The 16510-nt window shown below is 41.3% G+C and overlaps 2 protein-coding genes across 5 annotated transcripts in view; one reads left to right on the top strand and one right to left on the bottom strand.

Moving 5' to 3' along the window:
- The window catches only part of vsnl1a (visinin-like 1a), a 36931-nt gene extending 34274 nt beyond the window's left edge, over window positions 1-2657 (bottom strand). The window contains exon 1 of the mRNA XM_084954138.1: window positions 2549-2657. The gene's annotated coding sequence lies outside the window, so the exon portion shown is untranslated. The remainder of the gene's footprint in view (window positions 1-2548) is intronic.
- A 217-nt stretch (window positions 2658-2874) lies between these two features.
- LOC146371367 (uncharacterized) lies at window positions 2875-13830 on the top strand. 4 transcript variants are annotated; one of them, XM_084954137.1, is made up of 6 exons: window positions 2946-3230; window positions 5979-6018; window positions 6286-9349; window positions 10772-10915; window positions 11413-11493; window positions 13123-13830. In XM_084954137.1, the coding sequence occupies exons 3-6, from the start codon at window positions 6307-6309 to the stop codon at window positions 13239-13241; spliced, it is 3387 nt and encodes a 1128-aa protein (XP_084810263.1). In that variant the 5' UTR covers window positions 2946-3230; window positions 5979-6018; window positions 6286-6306; the 3' UTR covers window positions 13242-13830. The 4 variants fall into 4 exon arrangements, with proteins under 4 accessions (XP_084810262.1, XP_084810263.1, XP_084810261.1 ...); XM_084954136.1 differs by lacking the exon at window positions 11413-11493 and having other exon boundaries at window positions 2875-2964; XM_084954135.1 differs by lacking the exon at window positions 11413-11493 and having other exon boundaries at window positions 2946-3186.
- The last annotated feature ends 2680 nt before the right edge of the window (window positions 13831-16510 follow it).

Raw genomic sequence — 16510 nt, 5'->3', positions numbered from 1 at the left:
GCAGCATATGCAGCGCTGCGGCAGCGCACGCTACCCGTCAAAACCTCCAGGGACTGAATGCACTTTTGATAAAAGACACAAACATCTTCTGCGCTACTTAATGGTAATTCTCCTCTAAAACATTCAAAACCTGCTTAACAATAGCGTCGCATCACAATGCAAGTGTTGCTCTCACCAGTCATTGAACAAGGGCTGAATCTGCATCTGCAGTGTGTGCCAGCGTGCTGCTAGGATCCAGCTTTACAGCACACGGTGCTATAGCTGAGCCTTCAGGAGGGGAGGGTACGCAAAATTCATGGGTTCAGCTTCATGGTGTGGCTCTTGAGTTTCTGGAAGTAAATGACTGTAATTCTTACTGAAAGAGTTGAGACACTTAAATGTTGTGTAACATCAGAAAAAAGGCTGACGGACTTTAAAGTCAGCAGAACGATGTTCAGCTTTAACAACACTGGGACAGGAGACGTCCTTTATAGGAACTGTCACCAGACAAGCTTGGTGCTCACAGTTTAACACGGCTGACTGATGCATATGCTGCGAGTAAAGAAGTCGTGGATTCTGCTGGTGCAGTAAGACCATTTACAGCATTAACTCCATGTGTAGTTCGAGTTAACACATAGATCTCAGAAATATAATTGATATATTATCATTGCCAACAGCTTTTTAGAATTTTTTCTTCTGGCAAGGCAAACATGTCGACACCTTCTCGGCTGAATAAAAACTGCATGTACACCGAGCGCACGCACACACTGTTACACCCTCAGTTGGACTTATAAATGAATATCGTGTTTATATAAGAGAAAGCAATTTATCCTTTCTCGAGGAGTAAAAATGACAAGCCACACATCATCTTGATACCTCCCACGCCATCTCGCTTCATATAAAACCTGCACAACCTTTAAAGTGACGCGCGAGGCAACATGGCACGTGGCACAATTTCAAAACCTATTCAACCTACACATTTTTAAAAAGCGTTTTTTTCTGAGACCTTTCATTTATGTCTGCAGCGAATGATTTGAGTGACGTATTTATCGGCTGTATCAAAGCAACCCACATGGTCTGTGTATCTGAAAATATTGCTGTTCCACTGACTGTCATTCTTGCGAGCTGCCTACGAGCCCGGTAACTCCCTGTCACCTTCCCCCTGTTGTTGATGTTTACTGAATTGCAATAAATTGAGAAATGGAATCAAAAGTATCTTTTTACATGAACGTCGCCTCTCGGCTAACAAATGCAATAATGACTAAACTCGTTTCCATTCTTACTCTGTTACACTGTCAACACCAGAGAGAAGGCGCACTGCAAGAAATGGGATGAAGGCAAGGAAAGCAATCAGGGAGGTGACTGGAGACCCCCCAAAGAAATACGCCTGATGGCACTTAGTTATATGCACTGTAATGTATTGAGGCGGTTAATCACATCTACAAAGGGCCAAGAGGGGCAGCTAGTGCATCATCAGCCAGTGGTTTGTTTTAGCAAGAGAGTTGAGTGGGGCTGAGTCTGGGACGAGGGGTCACTCTGCAGTGCGATGCAGAGCAGAGCGCCATGCTGACTCCAAACCTGAGTCATAGCCCTTTGTCTCACAGTCCACTGAGGGTTCAACAGATAGTAATTACACATCATGTAATTACACATCAGCACACAGGTATGGTCTGACACAACAGACCTGCTCCAGAGCCAGGCTGTGGGCTGTTACATAACACTATCCCTTTGCCATCATTTGCCAACATGGATGACCTTGAGAGGCGGGCAGAGTCCGGGCTAAGACGAGCAAGGATGGGAACAAAGCAATCTGAGGCTTTAATTTGGGCAAATATTACAGGAGAGATTAATGTGTGTCTGTAGAAGAGGGGGGGGGGGGGGTGCAACAATGATTGGATGGGGCTGGTGGATGTGATGTGGTCATGCAAGATTGATTTGCAAAAGAAAAAAAAACAACAACCAGGCGCTTCCCACTGAGGATGATTGGGGTTAAGGACACACACCACACCCCCGTCTTCTTCTTGCACGCACACGCACACACACACACACACACCCTTGCGCAACATCAGCACCAGTGACAAACTACAGCACATCACACCACACGGTGCCATGTCATAGCAGCCCACCCCACGCAAGTCACAAGTACAAATCGTCAAATTTCACACAGTCCCCACTGTTACACAGAACAGCCTCGCTCTCCTCACTTTTGTTGTAAATCCACAAGCCTTATGTGTGTGTGTGAGTGTGTGTGTGTGTGTGTGTGTAGCCTGTGTGTGCGTAAGCAGCAAGAGTAAACCCAGGTAAGAAACAACCATGTTTATCTAATGCGATATGATCAGAAGGCTGTACTGATATATATATTTGTGTGTGTGTGTGTCCCCTTATTAAAATGGACTTCAACCACAATACATCGATACATTAGCCTTATGATACCGAAAGGATGACGCACTGAGTTGCATCATGCTGATATAAATATAAATAAATATAAACTGAGATGATGCCGAGCAGTACAATAATAATTATTTTTTTTCTGCATCTGTCAAGATTTTACGCAAAGCCTTCATCCTACCTTGCGAGAGTGTGGAGTCAACGAGTGTGGAGTCCGGTCTGGTGTCTGGAGTGGTCCAAAAGAAAGAAAAAAGAAAGAAAACACCTGCGAGTACGGGAAACAGCAAGAAATGCTCTCTGTCGAGCTGAAGATTAGCGGTGCCTTTTGGGTTGTTGGGTTTATTTAATTTTAGTTTAATGCTGGGGAGAAGTCGGGCTTTTACAGAGAGGAAGCTGTGCAGGTCCGTAGGATGATGCTGCGCAACACAAACTGCTGCTGATGTGCTGAGAGGAGGAGACAGATACTGAGAGAGCGCGCAGTGTGCGTCTGCCTCCCTCCCGCTGCCAGCCTGTGGCTGTGGATCACCGATACAGACAATAAAGGCAGCGAGGAGCAGACAAACACCAGCGTTTGTGTCCCCAATAATATTTTGTGAAGTAATACAAACCTTTCTTTGCCTTCCAGTGTCAGAAATACACATTTCAATGAGCGGTTGTGTTAAAGAGCAGAGGCTAATATCGATGGTGTTGACTTTATGTTAGCTAAAGCCTTAGTTACGTCATATTAATCAGCCCTGTTAGTTTCGCGCCAAATGTGGGACATCAGTTAGCCAGTGATTGTAAATACAGCAGCCTGGTGAAAAAGCTTTCCTTCAGAAGGTAACAAACGTGGGGCAAAAAACTTAACTTGCAGCATCTAGAGAGTAAGTGATCATTATAGCTTACAGTGTAAAACAAAGTCGCAGTCTGTTTTCTTTCATTATTATAGCAATATCACGAACTAAGCTAGTGACAAGCCAGCTAGCTTCACTTGTAAATATTACCTCTATAAAGCAGTTATACCTAACATACAAAAACCAAGTTACACTATTACAAGTGACTTTAAAGAGTAATTTAGGGATCTCTGAAGAGGCCGGCACTTTGTATGAACTGTTAGTTCTGCTGCAATGGTTAGAAAGTAAAGGCTAAATGAAGGCTAACAGCTAGCAAACTTAAGTCTCTTTTTACCTTTGCTAGCTACAGGACACTACCTTGTTATAGTTGCATGGGTACAATAATGAAATATTTCATCATGTGGTGAGCAGTCTCATGGCATTTTTTAGTAATTTTTGATCGTTGTTCACGACAGTGGTCATTAACATCTACACCTGTTTTCCGTCTTTGGAGAATTTCTTTTGTGATTGTTTTACTAAGCCAGCTACAAGCTACACCTACAGCAGCTGTCATGAAGCTCCTGGTGCATAGTTTTGTGCTGATGTTAATGGAGCTTTACAGAAAATTGAGTCAGCAGAGCTTTAGTGACCTTGACATACTATCCGGACCAGTGTTGCCAACTCCTCAGTAAGGAAAATCGCTATTGGTTGTCCTAAAAGTCGCTAGAAGTCGCTAAATGACGTCATCGCCTAATTTGCACAATTGGACATGCTAATCTAATTGTAACCTATGTTGTTGGAGAGAGAAATAACATCGTGGAAGAGACATAAAGTGAGTAAAAAACGTCCTAAATGCATTTAGAGTTTATTTAGAACTACAAATTAAATTTCTTTTAGCAATTATTGTTTTTTTAATGTCACAATTCCAACCCTGCTCCTTTACCCGGGCTTGGACCGGCAAAAGTGACCCGAAATAGGCACTCTGGTGGAGTTACTTTGTGTGTTTATAAGTAGTTTTAAACCTTGTGATCCACAAAACAGCATAAGAGTAAAAGAAGAACTGACTGCGTTACAGCACCCGCTGCTTGTTGAGAATAAAAGCGATACGCGCTTTCACGTCTTTTTTAAGGGGTCCGAGGGGTCTGAAAGGGGTCTGAAAACTCGCTAAATATAACGACAAAGTCGCTAAGTTGGCAACACTGATCCGGACGTGACGAATCCTACTTCCGGGCCTAAAGTAGTCTGCGTTTAATATGGCTTTTGTGTTGTTAACATGTTTAATGTTTTGTATTTTCTTCTATTTAATCTCAAAAAGCTCCTAAAACAGTCAGTGATCACTGTTGACCTCCCTCTGCTTTTATTACCGCTAATCATTTATTTAAGCTCAGTTTTTAAAACCTTAGGATGTAACTACAGCCCAGCCCATGCAGCAGTATATGAATGACTAACCTTGTACTGTGGATGGATTATCTCAGTTGTTCTCCTGGCTGAAGTTTGGTCCTTTTACAGCATCCTGCCATGCGATTACATTTGTTCCTGACCACCGAGAACACTCACGTTAACTTTTATCGAGTGGAAAAAAAGTTAGCTTGTTTATATTATGCTAACATAGCTGTGTCGCTAGCGGTCTCGTAGCACATCATTATATACCAGCTAGCCAAACTTCAGTAACCCTACAAACGTCACTGCTGTTTAGTTTTCTGTCTTCATTTATGTTGGAAGTGATAGCAGAGCTGTACGTTTGAATTTGTTTCCAAAACCCCGCAGTCAGGACATGCTATATTGTATTTAGATAGAAGCTAGCGAGCTAACTTCCTGCTAACTTCTAACTCCGTTAAATGTCATAAATTCCGTTTTCATGGATGCCTGGATGTTAAACTCAATTGTTACACCTGGTAGAGCAGAACGCTGATCATTTTATTAAAGATGAAAGACTTTAGACAGTTTTTCAACTCTCAGTAATGCCATAGTGATCGTTTGATATATGGACCTGCAGCGGAGTTTAGGCCCAGACACGGCTAGTGACGTCAGACTTAACGACCGGATACACCTCAGCAGCCCTGCTCCAAGTTTACCTGGTGTGCCATTTGTGGCTGAACTGCTGTGGTGTCTAAATGCTTTGAGTTTGGATTAATTCTACTCACAGCTGATTGGAATATCTAGGTGGGCAGAAATTTCACAAACTGGCTTGTTGCAATGATGATATTCTATTACAGTAGAATACCTGAAATCATTGAGCTCTTTAAGACAATCCATTCTTTAAAAAAATGTTTATAAAGGCAGACTGCACGGTTATGTGCTTGGTTTTATACACCTGTTTCAATGGGACTGAAAACACGTGAATTCAAACGTTAATGGATGTGACCCAATACTCTCCATATAGTGTATATATCATGTAGTAGACCGTTACAGTATTTATGTGTGACAGGATATGCCAGGCACCCTGTTGTCCTGAAAATTTTCCTTGTCTTTTGTGTGGGTAATGGCAGCAGTTTGACATGTTAGAAGCACAAATCATGAAATGAATGCTGACTGACTTCCACTCAGCTGTTTCAGTTTTAGGTTATAGGGTCATGGCTCAGTTGAATGCTGTAGGAGCTGATGTAAAAGATGCCAGTAAAACTCGTTAATATGTTATTTGATCAGTCAAAATATCATATAAAAAGAGGCTTATCATGCTCATTGTACACAAAGTACTGGTACTGAGGTGTATAGTGTGTAAACGTCAGTGGTATGGTCAGAAACCACATCAGTACTTGATACTAGAATAACACAATATTATCTTTTGTTTCTTTAAAGGATTGTTGAGGGATTACTTCCATGTGATTGGAGTCATAAGGTGAGATGCTGCACGTGCTGTTGTGTAATGAAATGTGCACTCTGGTACATGATGAAGTAGCTCATTGTTCACCAGCATTGTTATAATGATGCCTTTGTAATCCAGCCTCTGCACTGTGTTTTTTCTTCCTAAAAATGTTATTTGCCAACAGTAAGTTTTGTATTAGCAACATTCTGGACATGATTGCTTATTTGACGAGTAACACTCGGATTTGAGCTGTGTAGCTTCCAGATGCAGAGCTCACACTGTGGTGGGCTTTTTTTTTAGGTTTTATAATTCGATGAGAACATGAACGTCCCACAAGATGATGACATCTCACAAACAGAGAGGGAGCTCACGTCACCACCCTCCCCAAAACGATCCAGACCTGAGTGTAGAATGATGAATGACCACAGTGGGTTAAGCAAGTTCGACTTTCCAGAGCTTTTGACATTTAGGAAAACTAATCATTCCCCATCATCAGCAAGTACCTTGCAGAAAACCGAAGGCCTGATTAGCACATTTGAATGTTTGGAAGATGAGAAATCTCACGAGCGACCACAAGACGCTAAGTCTGACGTCAGTCCTAATACTGAGGTGACTTCATACAATAAGAGTACACACGTGGAATCATCTAAAGTGTGTTTTATTCCCACTGAGAGCTACCTACTCCTGGGGAAAGAGGAGCAGCTTCCAGTTACTGAAACAGACAAACTCAGCTTTTACCAGTCAGATGATAAAGATGGTTCATTAGGAGAGTCTGCCACCATAGCCAGTACTAACACATCCAGTCATTCTGATGGCAGGCTACCAGGGACATCCCTTAAAGATCAAACCCCTGGTGGTTGCAGTCCTTCCACTGGAAATGAAAAATATGGGAGACAGGTACAAAAAAATGTCAATGAAATGCAGACGAGAAATGAAGAGGTCAGATGTCAGCCTAATTGTACTAATAAAGAGTCAGTCTGTGACGTAGGTTACTGTAGCACAAGGAGCCAATTTGCTGAAGTTGTAGAGACGACTCAGAAGAGGACTGAACCTGAGTTTAATGAGTATATTGTTTTCACTAAGGAAGAGAGTGAGAGTAAGAGATCTTCCAGTGATTATGCAGATTCTAAACCACTCTGTTCAGACCCTGCAGAAGAGCCCTCTGGGAACTTGGTAGAAGCTGGGAAAAAGGAAAAAAATGATTCAGGATTACAGTTCTGTGAGAAGGGAAATGTTTCTGTCTGTGATGGGAAAACAGAAGGCCAAGTTAATAAGAAAGCCCTCATCCTTTTTGCTGCTGTATGCGGTGAAGAATCAATTCTTTCTCATGATGTGATGTTAGAAAGAAATCCTGCAAATGAGAGCGCAAATCTCGATGTTGATGACCTCTGTGGGGAAAAAAGAGCGGATGGTGCTTGCAAGATAATAGCCAAAGCTCAGAGTGAAACAGCTGATCACACAACAGTGACTACGTTGCCGGCTAGAATCAGTCAAGAGCCGGCTGAAGGAGATAATGATGAAGGCCCTTTCCATGTAATTAACCCTGCGATCTGTAGTGAAACTGACAGGGAAGCTGGAGAAAACTGCTGTAACTCAGCAAGCGCTGCAGGTCCCAAATTATCTCCATCAGTAGAAGTCGACAAGATGGAAATGCCTCTTCCACTCCATTCCCACATGAGGACATCAGAAAAGGTTTCATGTCCCGACCGGACAGAGTGCTTTAATAATGAAAGCAGGACATGGCATCAGGAAGGTGCAAACGATGACTTCTGTCAGGCAGGACTACAGTCTTCTTCCGTCACCACCAATGAAACGCACAAGACTTTCATTGAATGTGACTGTCAATGGAAATCCAGGTTCAGCAGGAGCCCTACAAAGCCTCTCCCTCCTGGGGATCATGCAATGCAAGGAAGCCACGGTTCCATGGGACATGAGTTCAAAGAGCAGAGTCGCTCCAGCTGTTTTTCTGTCAGGCTTGACCCCCTGGAGACGTCGGAAGTCGAACATTCACAGAGAGAAATTGACAGCGTGGACATGACAGCTGTGATAAAAGAAAGCAAAGAAATCTTCTGTTTTGTGAAAGAATTGGAAATGAATGAATATATGAACCCGAAGAGGACAGTGGAGTTGGAGGAAAAACCGCTACTGCAGAATGGACAGCACAAGGATAACACAACTGAACTACTTACTTGTGATTGCAAGGCTGAATGCAGCGAGGGTGAAGCACATGAATGGGACAGTGAATTAAAGCTCACTGAAACTGAACAAAGAAGCAAGCTCGAGCGTTTGTCTGACCAACCATTCAGTGCTGATATTTCCATGACAGAAGTGGGAGAAGAGGAAAGAAAAGAAGTGACAGAAGTTGGAGACGAAATGAAAACTGATGGGCCTGAAAACTCAGCAACACTGGTGCAATCTGAGGATTATGTTCAGTGGCAAAATGACCACAAAGCAGACGTGACTCAACTGTCATCTGGTGATGGCGCTGATGAATGGATAGAGTGGAGCACATTGCCCTTGGGAAGCGAAGATGGACAAGAACACAAGCTTAGTTGTGTCTCTGATTGCCAAGACAAAGCTGAAAATAAAGCTGACTTTTCAGCCTTCAGTTTGTCTTCAACAAGCGATGCAGTCGTACCGTGTCAGGGCAATTTAAGCCATTCACAGAAGGCTCACAGTAATCCCACTTCCATAAACTGCATTGACAGATTTTCCCCATTGCCATCTGCTTTCTGTAACCTAGTGCCGGAGGGGTTTGACACTTTCGAAAAGATCCAACTCTCACTAGATGATGATGACGCCACTGGAGTGGGCAACATCCCTGTCCTCGTCAGCTCGCCTGGGCAGCTGCTATACCACTTTATGTCAGTAGCAGAAAGCAACATGCATGAGAGGATACCAGAAGAGGAGGAGTGTATCACTGAGAACATGGCAAACAGGCTTCTTAGCAGTGATTCTGCCTGTAATGAACTCCCAAACTTCATCTTAGGAGCAGATGCCATTGCTCTCGAATGGCCCGAGCGAGAGCCTAACTGTGAATCGGTCCGTGATTCCTCTGAGCACATTCAGGATGAATTAAACCCAGAGTTAATGTCCCCTACTGTTTCCGCTGAGAGTGACAGCCCTGCCTCTGGTGTGAACAGCTGTGCTGAGTTTGAAATGAAAAACCAGTTCGACTCGGTCTTGAAAGAGCTGAATTTGTTTTTTGAGATCAGTAGAAGTGACTTTGAAAGCGACTGCAAAGCAAACTTCATCTCACCTGAGCAGTGCACTGACAGAACTAAAGTCTTGGAAGGCAGCGCTTCAGAACGGACAGAGCGTCTCACCAGTCCAGACGTGGGACGCCACAGAGGCGCTGCATCAGGTAGTTATACGTAGGATAGAGCAAACACAGTAATACTGACAGCGCCCGTGAGATACAGCAGTAAGAACCCCAGGCGTTTCCATTGACCGTTCAAATAAGATACTTCAGCTGCACAGTTTAAACTAGGGTTGTTAAAAATACTAATACTTAAGCTCTAATCAATACTTAAAATTCTATTTAAGTGTATGCATTAATTTGCAACTGCATCAATACCAGCAGTGCTGTCTTCACCTCCTCCAGTTGATCTAACTTCACTCAGACAGGCACACGGCACTTCCTCTTACTGACATTCAAAACACTGAAAAACACTTTGTGAAGTATTAAAGAGGTCAGTAAAGTTCCTGTTACTACAACGTTAACCTTACGAGTGCATACTTTAATGTCACCCACTGTTAGCAGTTAAATAACCACATTAGTCATCTCATGTTATTAAAGGACCACCTCACAGCTGTGGTTAATAATAAGAGCCTCTTAGTTGTTTTTCAAGTGACGAGTAGTTTCCTGGGTATCGGTATTACGTTTGAAGTTCTAGTACTGTGACAGCCCTCATGTACACTGTCCTTATTTAGATGTCCAAATCCAAGCTAGCATGCTCAGGCGAATAAATCATCAGTGAATAGTTTGCAGAAATACACGTATTTGTTTCTCATGATTTCCTGACAGACTGACAGAGATGATAAGACTCTGTGGTCAGACTATGACATGATAGCATTAATTATTGTACCTTAGTTTTTATGTAATGTTACAAAAAGATGTAAAAGCAACCAAAAAAAACCCCAAAGCGAAATAAAATCCAAAACAATTTGTTAAACTTGGTTCATGATATAAGTGCAAGAACCTGAAAGATTGATAAAAGACAAGCAAATTTTACTTTTACTCCATTTAATTTAAATCATCCCAGCTGTTATATCAAAAACTAAAAACTAATATCTTTTGCGTTTGGGTCAGATTGACCCCAGGAATCAAAAGCTTCCAAAGATGTCTGTCATATCATTTAAGTAAATAAGGCAAATTAAATTATATTTTTAAAGTAGCTGGTACTTGATATGCAAAATAGTTAACATTATCAAAAATAATAAGTAGAACTGACTCACATGGAAGAAAAAGTTTGATGAACTTCAGCTGTTTCAGTCCAGCGTCTGAAAAATGAAGCAAGGGTTCTCAGTCATCCTTCCTAAAGTTACTTTCAACAGATAAAGGTGACAGTGGTCAAGAGGCTTCCTAACAGTGCTTTATAAACCAATGGATGACTTTCATCATGTATATACTGTCCATAATCCACTGTATATAACTATATATTGGTTCAATTAGGAGCTCAACTGATTCTTCTTGGATATCCTGATAATTCTGCCAGTTTGTTCTGATTTTGACTGCTCAGTGGAAAAATATATTGTTTTCTGTTTATTGTTTTCAAATTTTTAGATGATGTTGCCGAGGACCACAGCCTGGACATGTGTGAAGGTGATCCGGTGGTTTCTCGGACTGTTGTCAGTAGTGACGGAGAGCAGGAAGTGCCTCTTAGCGGACACCTGTGCTGGGAAGCTCCTGTTGCAGAGAAACACAGAGGTTCACAGTTGATTTAATTCAATATTTCTGGCCTCTGTTAAAAAGAAATAAACAACAAAGATGAATATATTTATGAAGAAAAGGAGCCTTGTAGCAACAAAGTGTCTCTGTGATTAACATAAATAACATGGTTGAAAACGTCAGAAGGAAAAATGACAGGCTTGAAAAAAACATTTCATGAGAGTTGTTTAATTAGAGTTAAGTGCTCTTTTATTCCATTGTTTTCAGTTAACACTGTTTTCACAGAGCAGCGGGTGATTAATAGGTCAGCTGGGTTAATTCACTGTGGAAATATAATTACTTTTATTGATTTGTCATTTCAACCTGACACAACGTACTCTCATTAATATTCCCTCCCCTTCCACAATATGCTGCGGTGGAACGATAACGCTCTCGACGAATGCAGAAACATGGGCTGAAGGGTAAACAGAGCAGCAAATACAGTAGGACAGAATTAGCGAGTCCTTCTTCTCTGCCTGTCAATATGCTGCTTTCAGAGCCCCGTGAGATGGAGCACAAACAGGAAGTGTGGTCTCCATCCTTTATGTGTTTGACTCTTATGGAACAACTGAGCCACAGTGAGTTATATGTAAAGGCTGAGCTTATACTTAAAAACATCTCATGGATAAAACACTTGGGATGGGATTCATATTTTTTTCCAGGATTTAAAGAGGGGCCAGAGGGGAATAGTGTAGCTCATTCAGTAATATTTTAGACTAATCGCTTTAATATGTCAAAAATAGACATTTGAACAGAATGGGTTTGTACTGCATTTATAACCCCAAGTGTGCCTCTGAGTGTTTAACAGGAGAGGAATCTTACCACCTGCCTTTCTGGAGATGCAATGTTTTCTCCTTTTCTATATGCAGGACTAGGGCTGTTCGATATAACGATATATATCGGATGACGATATAAAAACATCTATCGTTTCATTTTACGCTATCGTTTGTTTCGTGGTGTCGCAAAATAAACTGTTTACGGCAATATTTTTTCATGGTTTTGATGTCACTGTAGTGGCTATATTCATTTCTTAAAGTTCTCTCTTTCTCTTATATTTAATATAACCACACTACAGATGGACAAGCGCCTGTTTTAGCAACAGCGACGGTAACGCCTTCACGTGTCCGCTTGTTTATGTTCCACATAAACCTTTCACAATAAAGCTCAAGATCCTGTTGAGACTTTTCAAAATAAACTGAATCACGTGAAAGAGCAGATTATTTACGGATGAGAATTAAAAAAGAGCCGCCAGGTGCTAAAAAATAAACCTTAGACTCAAACGTTAGAACAGGCTTTTCCCCGCAGCACGCCGTGTAATAAATACTCACAAAGAAAACGGCGGCCGTTACAACGTATGTCTAAAAATGTATCGTTTCATGCATCGGTTAAAACACTCGACTCCAGCTACACGACGCGCAGCTGGAAACACTTCACGCAAGTCGAGCTGCCTGAGATTCACAGAATTTACAGAAAAAGTTACATTTTTGTGATTTATATCATTATCGGGACGATAGATGTCTTATATCGGGATATGAGATTTTGGTCATATCGCACAGCCCTATGCAGGACAGAATAAGTCTAATAGCAGCGCTACTCTGTCATGTTAATCTTTTCAGCGTTAGTATATGAAGTGTGTGGCTCTTATTTTTGCTGTGTATAATACTGCAAACACGCACACAGTGTCATCTCAGGTTGATGATTGTGGCCAACATTAGCAGCACTTGGGGAAGCAGCCTGTTTTCTTGCATTTTAATGTCCACATGCATCTGCAGAATGTGGTTATGTTGTGTAGTTATATGCCAATTTACTTTAACACATGCAGCTGTCACATGTCTTTCATTTCACCTAATTTGTTTAATTCAAAGACAGAGTGGCACAGCTAATGTAGGATAACCAGGTAGTAACACCTACAGGTAAATGTCTTTGCATGTTAATCAAATACTGTCTGTTTTACTGATTAGTGTTTCTGGTGCCAGCTAACACAGGCAGAGAACATTAAATGTCTTGTTGACTCGTCACACACACACACCTCTCTGGAGCCATAGAGAAACAGGAAGGTGCAGGAATAGCTGGTTAGGAGTGATTGAACTTTTAAAAATATAGAGAGCAGAATGTTTAGTAGGAAATGGACTGCATATAGTGTCACTCTCTGAGACAGAAGTCACATGAGTCACCAAGGATGTGTTTATGGTGTGTGTTGTGTGCAGGAGCACCTGAGCAGCCCAGGAGACTAGAGCCGCTGAAAACATGCGCACGGCCGATCCGGGTTGGACTTTCAAAGAGAGCCAAGACCAAACACCTGCACCGGCCCCGCCCCTATAAGTGAACGTTGGACGTGCAATCAAGGGTGAGGTGTGTGAGTGTAAACAACCTCGTTTGAAGCTTTGCGATGCAGTGTTCACGACCTCGAGGGTTATTATCGGATTTACAGCGTTCCTGTTATTTTTTCCTGAGTTGTTGAGGTTTCCGTACATTTTAGTTCCCCCGTTATCCAAAGATGTTTGGGTCCATAAAATATCCTGACAAGGATCCGTTCTCAGTATTTCTCCACATTGTCCAAGCCGGAAAAATATTCAGGTTTTTAATGGCAAAACATTTAGATCTTTATGTATTTATTTACTTATTGATATACTGTATTTATCTGCTTCTTTCTAGCTGTATGGGTGTGGTGTGTTATCTTTGCATTCTGCTGTTACTGTTGTCCTGAGCTGGTCTCCTGTTAGCTGGAGTTCAGTACTGAAACTGCTTTATTTATTAAAATATGTTATTTATTCAAATATGTTTCTGATGTCCACACTATGCATGGCTGTATCTGTTGGAAAACTCTGATCCATGATTTGTGCAGTTTTCCTTGTTTTAATGTTATTCCATCATTAGTGGCAGTTTCCTGCAGTGTTATTAAAAACTTGATCAGATTGTTGCTTTTTCTTGCGTTACATTCTTTACGTTTACTTTTTCTCAGCAGCTGGGCGACTGTAGCGTCCTCAAGCAGCTTTCAGACAAACTACTGAAGCACAAAATACCAGCAAATATTAATGAAATGACTACAAATTTACTCCACTCGTGTATTTAAAACCTTCTAGTGTTAAAACAATGTAAGCTCCTCTTTCAGAACTGAGCTAGTGCATCGATCTGAACTCTGAGTCAGCAGTGGTTATGCTGGCTGCAGGCAGTGGAAGGGACACCTCAGTTTAAGTTCTAGCAACAGTATCAGAAGTGCTTTTAAGGTTTGCATGCCTACATTCACAGCTCCTCGTTTGTAAAGTGAATGGGATTGTTTTTATTCTCAATTCAGACATTTTATTAAAATTGGAGGAGTTTGCTCCACATTGGGGATTTGTATCATAGCATTGCCATTATTATGTCAGAATTTTATACAGATTACAAGTTCTTTTTAAACAGGAGACACATGAAAAAGTACAAGTCACATGACACATTTTGTTTCGTAATCAGGACATTTCTCTTCAAATTGGCTCCATTTGGTCCTTTTAGTGTTAACTGGTGTCCCCCAGTTTGAGCAGTGTTGTATTCACGCCTGTTTTTCGAGATTTTGGAACAAGATTTTTTATTTAATGTTTTCATCACATCTCAGAATCGAAACGGTGGAACTTTTCTTTGTCTCAATGAGCAAGGTGCCTCAGCTGGCAGATGGGCAAGTTCAAATCAAAGAGAAACAATGCCACGGTATGGCTTTCCAAAAATAATTGGATTCAGACGCTAAACATTCAATCTGCCTTTTTAATCAGGCCCAGTCTGTGAAGGCTGTGGGTGTAGAATTAGATTTCTCTCCTTTTGGGTTTGTTGGTAATGATTTTGTCAGTGCTAGTTGTGTCTGCGCGGTGTTTGCCCAGTTTGCTGATTTGTTGCTGCTCCTTTCTTCGTGTGGATATTTTCCCTCTCGGAGACATTTTCAGCTCAGTTTCTTTTTAATGACAGATTTGTTTTATGACTCCTACAAACTGCTAACTTCTTAATACATTATTCATTTATCAATAGCGATTATTCTAATAGCTTAATGTTCCATCATTGTGTTTAATGATACCATATTTCCATCTCCAACTGCTGCTGTTTCATCTTTAATCATTTCTTATTGATTACACACCAGCCTGTAATCGTCATGTTTTAGTAACACTTAACTAGACGTGCAGTCGAGTGTGTTAGCAACGCAACTGTTACATAATTGTCACATTTCCGAATAAAGGGATGATGAGCCCTTTTTGCACATAATGAGGATGAGAAGTTAATTCCAGACAGTTTTCCAGTTGATGAACTATACTTACTATACATAGAAACGGAAGTGCACGAACTCTTTAACACTTTTCAGTGTGTAGATCTCAGGAACTCTTTTTGCAGATTGGGCGCTTTGACAGGAAGTTGTCTGAGCGACCCGCTGCGATGACTCCTTGTGAATAAGTAGCTTTATTAAGATGATTTTATTATTTATTAAGAAATGAAACACATTTGGCAAAGCGATGCACTTGTGATGCATAATGGTATCCAGTAAGAATACTGGTCAGCCTTAGCTTGTTATCTGTGGTCACCAACGGTTCCAGTAACTGTGTCTCTGTTCTCAGATCTTTACAAATGCTTCTGTGCTGTTCTTGTGGGGAGAGATTGAGATACAAAGTCTAGAACGACTTTTGCCTGCTATATATTTTATGTACGTTTTTGTGAAATTGCACAAGAACTTGATTTTAAATGTCCTTTAAATTGCTGAAATACGCAGTAGTGGTGCTATATCCGCTGGCTGTGTCAGAGTTTCTGCGAAAGCAGTTTGAAAATGAGATTCTGCATTTGCTGCTATTTTAAAAGTAATCACTAATCACATGGTAATGAGGACATGGATTAAAAGGAAAATAATGAGGGTAAAATGACTTAATGTGCTTCAAATACTAGCTTTTTATGTGTATGTAGAATTCATTTAAACAAATAAAGCCTAGCAGGCAGAGAGCAGTCCACACAGATTAAGATCATATGGAGATGTAAACGAGACACATGTAAACTTTGAATGCAGGTATTTTCAGTCTCATTGTCACATGTGCATAAAGTCCTATGTCTGCTTTTACAGCTGTAGAAGAACAGGTTGTTCCAAAGAGCTGACAGAGTCTGTGCATGATACTGTAATAGGATGATGCTGTTGCGATAAATCGGTTTGTGAGGTTTCTCTCTTAGCTATCCGAGCTGGCATTAACATTAGTATAAAAACTTAACCAAGTTAAGTAGCATGGATTTCCATGGCCATCCAGGTTCTGTAGTTGTAATCTATATGTAGCCTGGTACTTTTGTCCAAATAATATAAAATGCCTCCACACTCAATTGTTAGTTTGACAACCAAGTGCAGTTACAGTTGGCTAATCAATTAGCCATTTGTCTTCCACGTATTCTAAGCATAGGTTAATTGATCAATCTAAATTACCCACAGGTGTGAATGTGAGTGCGGTTGGTTGTCTGTCTCTGTGTCTTAGCCCTGCGACAGACTGGCGACCTGCCCAGGGCGTACCCCGCCTCTCGCCCTAAGACAGCCGGGATAGGCTCCAGCGCCCCCCGCAACCCTGAAAAGGATAAGCAGAAGCGAATGGATGGATGTTATTCTAA

The sequence above is a fragment of the Perissodus microlepis genome, chromosome 15 (assembly GCF_051167445.1).
Source record: "Perissodus microlepis isolate ML-2025 ecotype Zambia chromosome 15, ASM5116744v1, whole genome shotgun sequence".
Taxonomy (NCBI): Eukaryota; Metazoa; Chordata; class Actinopteri; order Cichliformes; family Cichlidae; genus Perissodus; species Perissodus microlepis.
This window is presented reverse-complemented; position numbering and strand designations above follow the sequence as displayed.

Excerpts from the sequence above, each read along its gene's own strand:
- LOC146371367 (XM_084954137.1), top strand. The coding sequence starts at position 6,307 with ATGAACGTCCCACAAGATGATGACATCTCACAAACAGAGAGGGAGCTC. Across the intron at positions 10,916-11,412 it reads TGTTGCAGAGAAACACAGAG|AGCCCCGTGAGATGGAGCAC; the intron begins GTTCACAGTTGA and ends TGCTGCTTTCAG. Across the intron at positions 11,494-13,122 it reads TATGGAACAACTGAGCCACA|GAGCACCTGAGCAGCCCAGG; the intron begins GTGAGTTATATG and ends TGTTGTGTGCAG.